Source organism: Amblyomma americanum, chromosome 6 (assembly GCF_052857255.1).
Source record: "Amblyomma americanum isolate KBUSLIRL-KWMA chromosome 6, ASM5285725v1, whole genome shotgun sequence".
NCBI lineage: Eukaryota > Metazoa > Arthropoda > Arachnida > Ixodida > Ixodidae > Amblyomma > Amblyomma americanum.
In genome coordinates this window covers 42,671,233-42,685,018 of record NC_135502.1, presented here as the reverse complement: position 1 = coordinate 42,685,018, position 13,786 = coordinate 42,671,233, and the positions used below count along the sequence as shown (strand labels likewise).

Genomic DNA, 13,786 nt, shown 5'->3' with positions numbered 1-13,786 from the left:
CTACTAGAAACAAATATGGAAGGCCACACTATACGACTACTAACTTGAGCAAGCACATGTTTGCCAAGTCTAAAATTGACTTAATCGAACAACAAACTTTTCACATGAGTTTGGCAGGTTTCAGTAGAGAAGTTCTGTTTTACATTATGTCATTCAAAGCACTTGCCTAAATACGAACTGCCAGTGCAGCATGCACCTGCTTAGACAAAGACTCAGTGCACTCCTGTGCAGAGTACAAATATACGAGCATTTCTGTAAGCACATGCAACATGAACACGCCATCTTTTATAAAAGAAAAAAAGAAAGTCGGCAAGAGCCAGAGGCAAAAGAAAAATGTTCAATTTGCACAGCACGCCCCAATGTTCCACACAAGACAACGTGGGAGAAGTTAACTTGACATACATAACGAGGTGCAAGTTCCCCTGACCGCATTTCAATCATATGACTGTCCGTATCATAAAGCTGTGAAGAAAAACACACAAGAACGAGAGCATTTGCCCAGGGGACAAAAAGAACAGCAGCCTGGAATTCAGCAACCAAAGGGGCGATGCCCGCAAACAAAACGCTTTCCTTCAATTTTATATCTTTTTATTTTCTTCAGTTTTAGAAAGAAAAAAAAAGCGAGCACACCCATACAGTAATATATATACTAGATATATAAAAGGATAGTCGCCCTATGCCACTTAAGATACATGAATGCTCACACCCAATCACCGGACGAGGAAAAATGGAGAGAACTCAAAGCTGTGCAGAAAATGAGCACCTTGTTCAAATGGCCGACCTACCAGTGTTTTCTTTGGCGGCAGCGGCTACTTCAGAATTTGCATGCTTGTCCCGGCGTCGGCCTGACTTCTTTGGTGGCTTGGTGCTGACGGCTTCTGCGGGCAGCACTTGAACTTCGTCCGTCTTCTCTTCTGGTGCTTCAGGTTCGGGTGGCGGTGCCGCTTCAGGAACCACCTCTTCACTCTTGTCCTTGTGATGGTGTCTTCCTTTCTTCCCACGATGTGGGGCTGCACAGAAAACGCGACAGCATAAGCAAGCTGCTTGTAGAAACTCTGAAAGGTACTTCTAGTTGCCCGTGAAAGGGTTGGCACAAGGCTTAACAAAACCTCAAGTTGTTGCAAAGTTTGAGGCATTCCAGTCATGCACAGATATTTATATCGAGTGCATATGGATGCTCGATTTCGCTCACAACTTGAGAACAGTGAATTAACTGGTCCACACCAGATAATTAAGAGATGCTCCCAAAGCGGAGCTGCGATGAGGTACGACCGGCAATGCTAGCAATCGTCCAAATATCCTTCCTAAAGCCTCAAATGTATGGTGCATAGCTGCCTGCACACCTCTGACATGCACACCATGCCAGGCGTTACAATGATTGGAGGGCTCCGTTGCCAGAGGAACCCCCATCTCACTGAGCTCGACATTCCCTGTAGCAGAATTTCATTATAGCCGTCCACAAAAAGTTACATAACATATTACATAAGTGCCTAAATATTTGTTTTACATAAAATGAATTTACATATTTGGAATCAGCACACAAATAGTATACATATTCCTCGATATTTTCGTGAACGTGAACTCATTAATAAAATTTTGTAGCGATAGCTACATTATGCTAGCATTTCGAGCCTTCAGTGTGGCGGCGCCGTCACATGGTCATGTGGTGCGGAGCAGTTGCCAGTGGCGCGGTGCGCCGGCAAAACCGAGATGGGGGGAGTGGAGAGGGGGAGAGAGTGAATCCACGTCCAGGGACAAAGATGATGAAGGAACGCCCAGCGAAATGGAGCGGCGAAAGACTGACGTTGCAATTCGACTGAGCAAGTTGCACTCGGCCAGCTGTAGCTATTGCGTCACTCCAGGTTTAACCAGAGCTGAACCATAGCCATTTTTTTTTTCTAAGATCAGCTTCCCCCTTAAAAGAAAATTGGCGTGTAAAAGAGAAAAGATATTCGTTATTAAGAGAATTTTAGCATAGTGCAATGTGCTACCGTGATCCACTTCTAGGGGGCCCAGCTGCACCTTCGAAGTAATAGGTGTGTGTGTTCCCCAGGGTAATCTGCGCATGTGCAGATTGTTCCCCAAGAAGGCGGTTCACGGTAGCGGAACGCAGAAAGCGGTATGCTAAAATTGCATTTTAAAAATGTCGTCGCACAAGTAAATTCAAGTAATCTTGCAACAACCGGACTGAATGTGGCAGTGGCACAAAGCATGCAATGCCACTGCGTCCAATCCAGTTATAATCTCAAAAATTTTGATTTTCAGTGTCACATCCGTACGGCTTCATACGTGTCGTGCATTGTTCTTGTTCAAAGTGATGTTACCTGGCGAAGAAGCTATGATCTAAATTAAAGTTGTGTGCAGTTGAATACGCGCTGGAGAATGGGAACCAGGCAGGAGGGGGAAACTTCGATAAGTGAAAAAAGTATCCGGGACTGGCCCAAAACTACAACAGTGCCCTGGCCAATGAAGCCAACAAAAAAGGCAGGCCGCGGGAAGGAACCTTGTCAGAGCTTAGGGATCATCTGCACATGGCAGCTGCTGCAGCTGGAAGTTGTTTTATCGTAGCACTTTCTGACGAAGAGATCTCAGATGCTCATCATGCAATGAAAGGGGATCGCTAAATCACATAATGTGGGAATGTGAGTAGCCATCAGGCAGGGCTGAAAACATAATAACAAAAGACAACTGGAAGACCCTTCTGCGAAGCTCGGACCCAAGAGCCCAACAAGAAATCGTTTGACTGGCCTAAGATGCCGCCGGCTCCAAGAACTACCGGCCTGCAAATAAGGCAACTGTCCCAACCTTCGGGGTCTAAACCACTGAAGCATGGAATAGTCGTTCTGTTGGACAAATAAAAGCAGTTCTCTCTCTCTCTCTCTCGGTGTGCTTTCATAACGCTTACCAAATGAACAGGTGTGTCTCATAGACTGCTGCAAGTTATGTGCGAATTTTTTCTTAAAAACTGCCGTTTGCAGTGGGTGTGACTTATAGGCTTAAAAATGCACCTTCGGTGCCTCTAAGTTCTGTTGCAAGCCATAAAGGCTGGACTCCATGTACGCGAAAACTCACGCGAACGCGAAGGCTACGGCGGCAAGCGACGAGTGACGCCGTCGCGCGAAGCAAAATGCATGTGTCGCTTGCCGCGTCGCTCGGATCTGCACCCACAGAAAATTTCGCTTGTCGCCCGGAAGTCCCCCACGCGACTGGCCAACCAGAGCCACACAAAGCCGTTTCCGGTTTGTCTACGGTTTCTCACGGGTACATCTCACGAAACCCGCCCGTCGTCTTGGTCATCGCCACCGTCGATAAAATATTTGGTTTTGTAGCTGAGAGGCAGACCCGCATGATGTAAATAATTAAAACAATCTACTTGTTGGGTGCGGAGGGCTAACAGCATTTGGAGCGGGCTACGCAAGCGGGCGTACTGCAGGGAGAGATGCGTGCCGAGCCGCGGGTACCGGCGCTCGATCCACCGTGCCGCTGCGCTCCAACTGTGCAGAAACACTCGCGGCGCTCATTCTCACTGGTAAATTATAGTTTGCTCACTTACAATCAAACTGCGGTGACAGTTTATGGGAGTGTTTTTACTAAGCCGGAGTGCACAGGCACCGAACGAAAGCACACCCCCCTGTGAACACGTGATGTGACTTCGTCTCCGCAAGCACACCTTTGGCTATCTCCACTGCCGCTACACCGCTGCCGTAGAGGAAATATTCCTTTGGCCCCGACTATGAGGCACACTAACACAATTTTAAGAGAGAGAACAGGTTACGGGCGTGTTTCTAAGCTTCAGTGCGCAAAGCACGGAATCCGCTGCGCATGTCGCGGGTTCGCGTCGCCTGCCGCCTTCGCTTGCATGGAGCTTGCCCACAAGCGACGGAGCGAACGCCAGCCGTCGCCGCCGCCGTCGCCTTCGCGTGAGCATTCGCGTACATGGAGTCCAGGCTTAAAAGTGTTCTAGGCTAACGTTAAAAAATGAGAAATGCCCCTTTGCTTACACTGAGCTAAAGTTCTTGGGTCACGTCGTCAGTTACGAGGGAGTTCGGCTGGACCCAGACAAAACCAAAGCTATTACCAATTTCATTCAACCGCAGGACTAAAAGGCAGTCCGCCGTTTTCCAGGATTATATGCCTACTACCGTCGCTTTGTGAGATTTTGCTCGAATCGCTGAACCCCTGACGTGTTTGACGAGGACAGACACGCCTTTCATGTAGGACGCGCCTCAAGCACAAGCATTTGAAACTCTGAAACGCCACCTACAAGCACCTCCAGTGCTGGCTCACTTCGACGAAAACGCAGATACGGAGCTTCATACTGACGCAAGCAACGTCGGCCTGGGTGCCGTTCTGGTTCAAATCCACAGGAATCGAGAACGATTCATCGCTTACGCCAGCCACTCTTTGCTTCACGCTGAAGCTAACTACTCAGCAACTGAGAAAGAGTGTCGAGCGATAGTGTGGGCGACGTCGAAATTTCGATCCTACCTTTATGGAAAACGTTTTACTGTAGTTACGGACCATCATGCCTTGTGTTGGCTCGCGACCCTCAAAGATCCGCCAGCCCGCCTTGTCAGATGGAGTCTGCACCTCCAAGAATACGACATGACAGTGGTGCACAAGTCCGGCCGGAAGCACTCGGACGCCGATTGCCTCTGGTGCGCTCCGGTCGAATCCCCAACGGAGGACAGTAACTACGACGACGACATCATTAAATGCGATCAGTTCAACGAGCGTCGCTGAAAAACAGTATGCGGACCCGGAACTTCGGCACCTCATGGAGTTTCTTAACGGTACCTGCCCGACTGTCCCGAAGGCTTTCAAGTGCTCGGTAGCGTCACTCTGCGTTCGCCATGGTGTCCTCGTGAAGAAAAATTTCGCCACAAACAATCAGCAATATCTTATTGCCATACTGACGAGCCTACGTCATGAAATCCTTCAAGCTTCACACGACGAACCGACTTCTGGACATTTGGGTGTAGCCCGCACGCTTGCAAGGATCAAAGAGAAGTATTACTGGCCCCGCCTTCAGTCGGACGTTGCGCACTACGTTAAAACGTGCTGAGGCTGTCAGCGTCGCAAAGTGCCCTCAACAAAACCAGCTGGATTCTTGAAGCCTATAGCACCACCATCGCGGCCTTTCTAGCAGATCGGAATGGACATGCTGGGCCGATTCCCTCTTTCTCATTCGGGAAACAAGTGGATCATCGTTGCAACTGACTACCGACACGATACGCGGAAACATCAGCCCTGCCAAGTGCCACAGCCCTTGACGTGGCAAAATTTTTCATCCATCAGATTGTTTTGCGTCACGGTGCACCGGAGATCCTAATCACCGACAGGAGTACAGCATTCATGGCTGACCTCCTGCAGCAGATTTTACGCCCCAGTCATACAGATCACCGAAAGACGACATCGTACCACCCTCAGACGAATGGTTTAATGGAACGATTAAACAAAACGCTAGGTGACATGCTCTCAATGTATGTCGACGTTGAGCACAAAACTTGGGATGAAGTGCTCCCATACGCCACCTTCGCATACAATACTGCCGTACAGGAAACGACGAACATGCCACTGTTCCGCCTCGTTTACGGCCGCGACGTGACCACGATGCTAGACGCCATGTAACCGCATGTGGACGACATCGACCCGAATGCGGATCTTCACACCTTCCTGCACCTCGCTGAAGAGGCTCATCAGCAGGCCAGAGTGCGGATTCTCGGCCAACAATGCCGAGATGCCCAACGCTATAACCTCCGACGCCGTGATGCTCGGTACACATCAGGAGACAGTGTGTGGGTCTGGTTTCCTATTCGCCGACACGGACTTAGCGAAAAGCTCCTCTGCCGATATTTTGGGCCCTACAAAGTGATCAGGCCAACTATGAGGTCGTTCCTGACGGCTTTCTGAAGTCTCGGCGATCCCTGCACCCTGAGGTGGTACACGCTGTCCGTCTCAAGCCTTACTACGAGCGATAGCGGTAGAACTGGACTTTCACGCGCACATCATGCTTTCCCTAGTGAACTTTTTTCTTTTTTAAAACACACAGGCTATGCATCGGGATGATGCTCTTTCTTTCCAGGGGGCCAGTGACAAAGAACATTCCGCTAGCACACGCCGCCTCAAAAGAAGAAGAAGCGATCTGGAGCTGTGGTCAAGACGTTCGTCGAAGCCTGTCACGAAAAAACGGGTGCGCGTTAGATTTGAGTAAATACGTAAATGACACTATTTTCGTTTGAATAAAAATGTCTGTTACTTGTTTTTGTAGTTAGATTCAAATACCATACAACAGACTGGGGTATTAGTTTCAAGTATAGGATGGCTTCCTGCACCCAATCTCGATGAGTCACGAAATCATGCAGCAATGTCCTTATCTGCTACTCTCCGAATTGCTGGCGGTTATCAAGAGAAGTAACTAAGAAAAAAAAATCAAGAATCGTATATGTAAATATCAGAGAAAAAAATGGGATGTTGATTCTAGGCAGTGGTGCTCTGCGGATGCATTTTTCACGCACCAGTGCGGAAGAATAATGACAAATCATTTGTATTCATGTCCTAGAGCCTAATAAATATTGGAATGGTAAATTTAAGCTCACAGGCTTTTGAAGCGCATTCGGGTGCAGTGAAGCCGACTACCAGGGGGATCTCACTTCCGTGACGTCACTACGGCGTGGAGAGGCCTTCAGTAATCTAAGGGGTGTTGACTCAGCGCCACGCCGCGGCAGATGTTGAAAAGGGGCATGCATCTCCATGTTCCTGGTGCTGGCTCGCTCACCCCCACCGCGGCAGACGTCGAAAAGGGGCATGCATCCCCCCCTCCCTCCTCGCAAGCCGACTGAATGTCATGCCGAGAGCAAAAAAAATTTGCTGCTGTTCAACTACTGCTAAACCCGGTTAGAGAGCGAAAGCTGTGGTGTACCAGGCAACTAGATGGGGCTTGACATCTGTAACGCGTCAGTGAGCCCACTCTGCAGTGAGCCCAATCTGCCACCCTAGCAGGTGGCAGTTAAATTAAAGGTTGATCATGAGAGGATGGTCACCCAATGAACGCTGTGGCCTACTGTTGCAGGGTTGCCTGTCTGCTAGAACATTGTCAGCGCTAATGCATGCAGCCCACATCTCTCTCTCACTACCTTCACATATCTCAAAGTGCCATTAGACAGTTTTAGCTGTGCGTACGCAAGTGCTTGCGTACCCAAAGAGCTACGGCGCTGCGTGCGTTACGCTGTCCGCTCCGAAGTATAGTTTTAGCTGACCGTGCCGTAGCGTCCCTCAGGCGCACGTGGCGCCATCTAGTGACAAGAAGTCAAACCACATCAACGCTCGGTTGAAGAAAATTTCATCCGTGATTACTGATAACTACTGTGAGTGCATTGGGAGCCTTTTTTGTTCCAAGAAGAAAAACTATGCAAACCGAAGAAAATGCAAGATCTGGCTAAAAGTTAGAAAACTGCTTCGCCAGGTGTCGTTGCTACGAGGAAAACACACTGAATATAGTTAGGCCTAGGAGCTTGAAGATCGCCAAATTATCTGAAAAACAGGGGCTAGTTATCGCTTATACCACTACGTGTGGGCAAGATTAGGCGAAATAAAAGCGAACCGCTACCATTTGAGCGAGCTATTGCGTCGAAGAATCCAGCGGCGACATGTATTTATTCCGAAGCGGGCGAGCAGGGCGCCGCCATCTTGTCAAAGTTAGCGTACGCAAGCCACGCAAGCGCCGCAACGCAAACTCCGCTGGCTACCGTACGCAAGGCTACCGCACGCAAGACGCAAGGCTTGCGTTTGTGTTCTGCGCATGCGCACTACCGTCCCCGCAAACTCCTCGCGTACGCTAACTCTTTGCGTACGCACAGCTAAAACTGTCTATTGAGGCACCCACTGTACCAGGGAGCCAGCTATGTGCCTTCCTTTCCTCAAAATCATCCAGTCCAGAGAACTAGTGTTGACAATGGCAATGAACACAATGAATGCCATCTACTGCCACCTACAGCTTCAGCGCTACGTTTCTGCTACAACATTGTGAATGCCAATGCATGCAGCGCACATCTGTCCCTACCCCCACTTAGGTTAAAGTGTGACTGAGGTGTCCACTGCCTCAGGGGGCTAGTTATGTGCCTTTCCTTTCCTTTACTTTAAAAGAAAATTGAAGACTGGTTTTGAAAATTGGTTTTAAGGAAAGGAAATGGTGCAATAACTGTCTCACATATATTGGTGGACACCTGAACCGCCCCATAAGGAAAGGATAAATGGGGTTGGGCTGAAGGCTGTTTAAGGTCATTCTCCGGCCTACGCGATGACTGGATGACTGCTTCACCTAGCGCTTCAGTTGGTGTTAATAAAAGGAAACGGCGCAGTAACTGTTTCATATATATCAGGAGACGCGCCATAAGGAAGGGGCCATAAGGAAAGGATAAACGTGGTTGGGCTGAAGGTCAAACTCTGGCGTACGCGAAATGAGCCGCAGCTAGCTCAGTGAAGCTTTTGCTTCCAAAGATATCTGCGCGTTGTGCCTTGCACATGCTCTACGCACAGGTTCTACGCCTAGGATGTGTCCATCGAGTCAGCACTTAAGCCCCACCAGAGAACAAGTTTTCCTTCCAGTGCACTATCAACCTGCAGCCCCAGAATATTTGCTACCTAGGCACAAGACGCAAGCGTGCATCCTCACTCTCTTTAGGAGCAGGGGGCTCTTCCTTGACAGGTGTTTGCACCGGAGGTGGTGACTCTGGAGCCGATCTCTCCTCGTCCTCTTCAGGTGGTGGCGGCGGCGGTTCCTCCTCATCGCTGGGCTCCTTGTGGCCTTCGTCCTCCTCCTCAACATCAGCAGCCTCAGGAGCCCCTTCTCCTTCGCTCTCAGAGCTAAATCTCTTACGCTTTATCTTCCGGCCACTACGACTGCGACTTGGTGTGGCCTTGCCTGCAGACTCCTTGGACTTGGAGCCCTGACAGAAACGGCAAAAGCATAACAGAATGCGAGTTTAAACAGACCAAAACAGCACCAAGAAGGGGACGTGAAGGAAGAATGACAAATGACTGCTTCCTATTCCGCATATTTTTATTGCGAAGCAATACTACTTTAGGTCGCACTTCAGCCCGTTCCGTGGCGAGGCGGTGGTAAACACCACTGACCTTTGGCGTGACCTAGCTGCGTGACGTCACACCACGTGACCTAGAGTGACGTCACACCAGCTGTGTAAAAACGGGGCCCCATCTCACGCCGTCGCAAGGCGAGGCGGTAGCCACCAACGGCGGCCTAACTCCCGCTCCTCTCACCAGGGGCGCTACGGTCAGAGTGACGTCACACCAGCTGTATAAAACAGCTCCGCTCCTCTCGCCAAGGCAGTCATACAGACAGATGGGTGTGAAGCCACGTCGTGCACGCCGTTCGAGCCATACCGTCGTCTCGGCGGTCCGTCAAAGACGCCGCCCAACCCCATAAAGCGGTCTACTCGAACCATGTTCAACAAAAACAATAAAAACGTGTTTTGCTACCTGGACGAGGTCTCTATAGGCGACGTGTTTGAGCGCGTACCACGCTACAAGAACGACATTGTAAGTCGCAAGATGGGTCTACCGCCGGACCCCGGGGCAACCAGCGACACGCCGGACACGCAGATGCACAAGTGGGGCAAACTTAAGATGACCGACGAACGATGGGGGTGTTATGCAGACAACTTGGCCATCTACAACGTGGCCGAAACATACAAGCTACCACTAATGCATCGTGAAGACGACGAGGAGACGTACAACAAACTGTATCGCATTTTGGACGGGGACAATAACCCCAACATTTATTGCGGCGTAACGCTACCGTACTTTAACTAACGTTACTGCAAGCACCGAGTGGGCATATCTTACGACGCGGAGAAAATGGAGTGTTACCGCACCCTCGGCCAATCGATACTGGAAGATTTTGTAATGGGCACGCTGGTGAGGGAAATGTTTGTCGGCATACATGGATTCGACGCATGACTTCCTCTTAGATGGTTCACTGTAAGCCGTAACACTAGCATAACCCAAGACTACCACCAGCCATACTACCAGCTGATCCGAGAATAACACACTATTGCTTCGCAATCCCCAGGCTTAACCAAGCTAAGCCACGGCCGTTTTTTTATCATACTTCCTGTCTTCAGTGCCGCTAGCTCTTTGGGCCTGGCAAACAGCAAGTAAGTACGAATAAGTAGTCGACCTCAGAGCATTACCTCGAAACATTTTGCAATTCCTTAAAACAGAAAAACCTACTTAAAATTCTCACATATAACAATGAAATTCTCCACCTCATTTAATGAGACTGCACCCAGAGAAGATAACCACTTTTCAAAGCACCATGTGGTTACGACAAATGCTCTAAGCCCACAAGTGGCAAAAGGGTGTGTCGAGCTTCGGAGATAATAGTTTGCTTTACAGGCATGCTCCCCCAGGGCCTCCGAAATATGAGGGGCTCAAGGCAGATATGGCACAAAAGAACAATGAATGAGCACTCTCTGGGCAAGTGAAGGTGCAAAAGCCTTATTTGCAGCCCTTCAATCTATTTCGGTGCAGCCTGAGAGTGGCCTGGCCGTGTAATGCACGAGGGCAATTAAAAAATGTGCTTAATAAAACTTCAGGTGCTCCTTTTGCAGTGCAAGTGGCTCTAAAAATTGGAGGAAGCTAAAGCTTCGCACTTAAGAGCGGAATGCAACGTGTTGCAGCGCTGCCAGGGAGTCCACGGAATGCCATCGGCGGCGCCGTGGCATTGGAAACACCTTTGAATGCATTTTTCGTTTTTCTTCAATTGTTTTAATCAATTAACTGATCAATTACACACTCAATTTTATTGATTAGCTCAACAAGTACTGGCTATTTAATTCTGAGCATCTTGAAACACCCTTTTCCATTTTTATTCCTTTAATTAATAAATTAATTACAATGACTTAAACCTGTCATCGCCTATCACACACCAATCAATCATCATTCACTAGAGCCACAAATTACCATGATACGATTTTTTTTAAACAGCCTCCAATTTCCCACACGCGGTGCCTACTACTACGCCGGAAGCTTTTTGACCAAACGAGCTGTATAGTACACTGTCGCATAATATTTACAAGGACACTCATAACAGCACTGTCTATGCACTGCACTTATTTATTTGAAATGTCCAGATCTGGGCCTCCAGTGGAAGCAGTTGTGGTACTTAGTAGCAGCGCAATGCGTCATTAGACCAACTGTCAACACAATGAGGCATGCGTTGCTGCCGAAATGTACCCAATTTTGTGGCCATTTCATGATGCTACACAGAGAGCTACAAAACAGACTCAGAGGCCTGCCAGTTCTGGAAACACCAGTGGCATGAAAGCAACTTGGAGCCTGCCATAGTTGCATAGCAGCAGCACTGAAAAGCAGCAATAAAAACTTTGGTTCTTTTTGCTAATGAGTAGAAATCATTCCAAATGTATTCTGTTAAAACTTGTGTGCTGTGCTTTTAGCAGAAAGCAGTGGACGGTGCAACTGCGACGAGATTCACATTTTTTTTTCACAGCCAGGGTGCAGACAGAATGTAGCAGAGCGGACGTTTGGGGCCGCCAGACACAAGGATCAGAGGGCCTGGTCAACGAAACATGTGTCGCTTTTCATCAGTTGTATAAACGGAGTCATTTGCTGTCTGCCGCAGTTTTGCAGTAAAGTTTATCCCGGTCAGACCGGGCACTGTGTTATATGAGGCTGCTCGAGCACCGCAGTTCTCTCGATAGTGACTAGCGGGATAACTTTCCTGCGCACTGCCGGGTTTTCAAATGCCAAACTTCTGTTTCTGCCAAACTTCACTCGCGAAGTGATCGAAGCCTTTTTCATAAGGAAAAATGCTAACAGGTGCGTCAGCGATCCTTCTGTCCCCCTCTGAGATTGGGAATTTGGCTATCTGGATGACCGGCTGCACTTGGCCCTACCCTTGCTTACTAACCTTTTTCCATGCCATGGGCGTAACCTCGCTTTCGCCTGGCTATGACGTGCACAGTTACTGATTGTTATCCTGTATATTTACATGCCTTTTTTTTTCATTAAAACTTCAGTTGCGAGTCAGCGCTTGTGGTGTCTCTCCTCTTGTCTTTGTGTTTCATTCTTATTTTTGTGCTGGTTTCCATCATGATAAGACAGCATGGCTGCACCATTGCACTTTTCATACAACTACTGCTAGTCGTAGAACACCTGAAAGCCCTTCAGGGATTGACGCTAAATATGGGTCCTGTTCAGAAGTCCTTCAATAAAGTACAAATTACAATTCCTGATATTCTCCAATGTCACTACACATCAAGAAATAATAAGTGGTTACGTGTTATCTGTGTCATACCGAGAAGCATGTAAAAAAAATAATTTATGAAAAGATTGTTTCAGTAAAGATTGTTTCAGTTTTCACACGCAAAAGTGAATTCAGACATCCCAATTCTGCAAGTACCAAGGCAATCACGGCAAAACACATACTAGAAATCCATAAAAAATGTGCCCAATGGACCCTAAAAGTACCACTGCCAGCAGACTTCTCAACATGTTTCTGTTGGCCCAAGGCTGAGTTTACGATCAAGCTTTGTTGATGCTAGAGGCCAAGTGCCAGTTGCCACTTGAAGCAGCATGCTACCCTGATATGCACTCAAAGATCTGGGTAACGTGTCTAAAGGCAAGTCTGCTTGCTAAATTTTGCATACGACCTACTGCATCATGGCGAGTTGAGATATTGCTAATTTTCAAGTTTTAATGTTCCCAGCAGTGCTACCAAATTGATTATTTTGGAACACCTTCCAGACCTTTTAAGTGCACTGATCACCTTTTGATCACAATTTTTGATTGTTCTCATGATCTGCGCACAAATTTTAAAAATTTAGCATGATTCAATCGCAGCCAAATTTCACCCGCATGACTGTTACAATATGTGGAGTGCAATTACCTAGACTTAATTGCAGTTCAATACCATCTTTATTGTTAATACGTCAGAAAGCAGTAGTTACTCATTTAAAAAAATAAATATTAAGAATGGTTTTTTGCTGATAATACAAATAAAAGAGGCCTCAATTCTCTCCCCAACTCCATGTGCGCTGTTTATATGACACATTCTTCTGCTCACTACCAAACCAAGAGCTCATGATAACAAGCACATATTTTCAATGTGTACTAATTGCAAAGAATTCAACCGCAGGGCCTATTGCAAAATTGAAACCAGATTTGAGACAAGAGACTGTGCCCCGCAGGCTGCGGAAGTTATACAGAGATATATCAAATAGTAAGTGAAACAGCTTTACAAGCTGCTTATCACCTGAACTCATGGTATAACACTAGACTTTGCTTTGGTAGTTACCGCAACTCCATCATGTGTACAAGTCCCAATTCTTCAAAATTATGATAATGCGAAGCAGTCCAATCAAGACACTATATTGCTTGAGCAAGCATAGCAACGTACCCTCTTCTTAGGCACCTCTTCTTCAGTAGCTCGCTGGTCATCGGTAGAATCCTGTAAGATGAAGGCGAGTCTATGTCGTTTTTTTTCCTGGATACTATTGTACCTTTAATACTACAAATGAAACTCAAAAAGGCAAAATCGAAGAACACACTATGCTGGACTTCCTCAACATCAAAGCAAGTGGGAGGACCTGAGCCACATAGCATCAAAGCTACAAGTTCTTTGTTCCCAGGCGTCCAAGTGTGCTGGAAACTACAGGGGCAGGGCCACAGCAATGCATGCATTGCTCTTGGTACTCAATCAATGGCCATGACCCTTCAAGTTTTTATTGCCGTTCTCAATTGTGTT

General features: G+C 47.7%; 1 protein-coding gene across 2 annotated transcripts in view; it reads right to left on the bottom strand.

Annotated features, from left to right (window-relative positions):
- Positions 1–13,786, bottom strand: part of LOC144136700 (uncharacterized) — a 57,545-nt gene that overhangs the window by 34,428 nt on the left and 9,331 nt on the right. For both annotated transcript variants that reach the window (XM_077669236.1, XM_077669237.1), the window contains exons 6-8: positions 13,439–13,489; positions 8,675–8,948; positions 786–1,010 (exon numbers count right to left, since the gene is read on the bottom strand). In XM_077669236.1, coding sequence (XP_077525362.1) covers positions 786–1,010; positions 8,675–8,948; positions 13,439–13,489 — 550 coding nt within the window. The remainder of the gene's footprint in view (positions 1–785; positions 1,011–8,674; positions 8,949–13,438; positions 13,490–13,786) is intronic.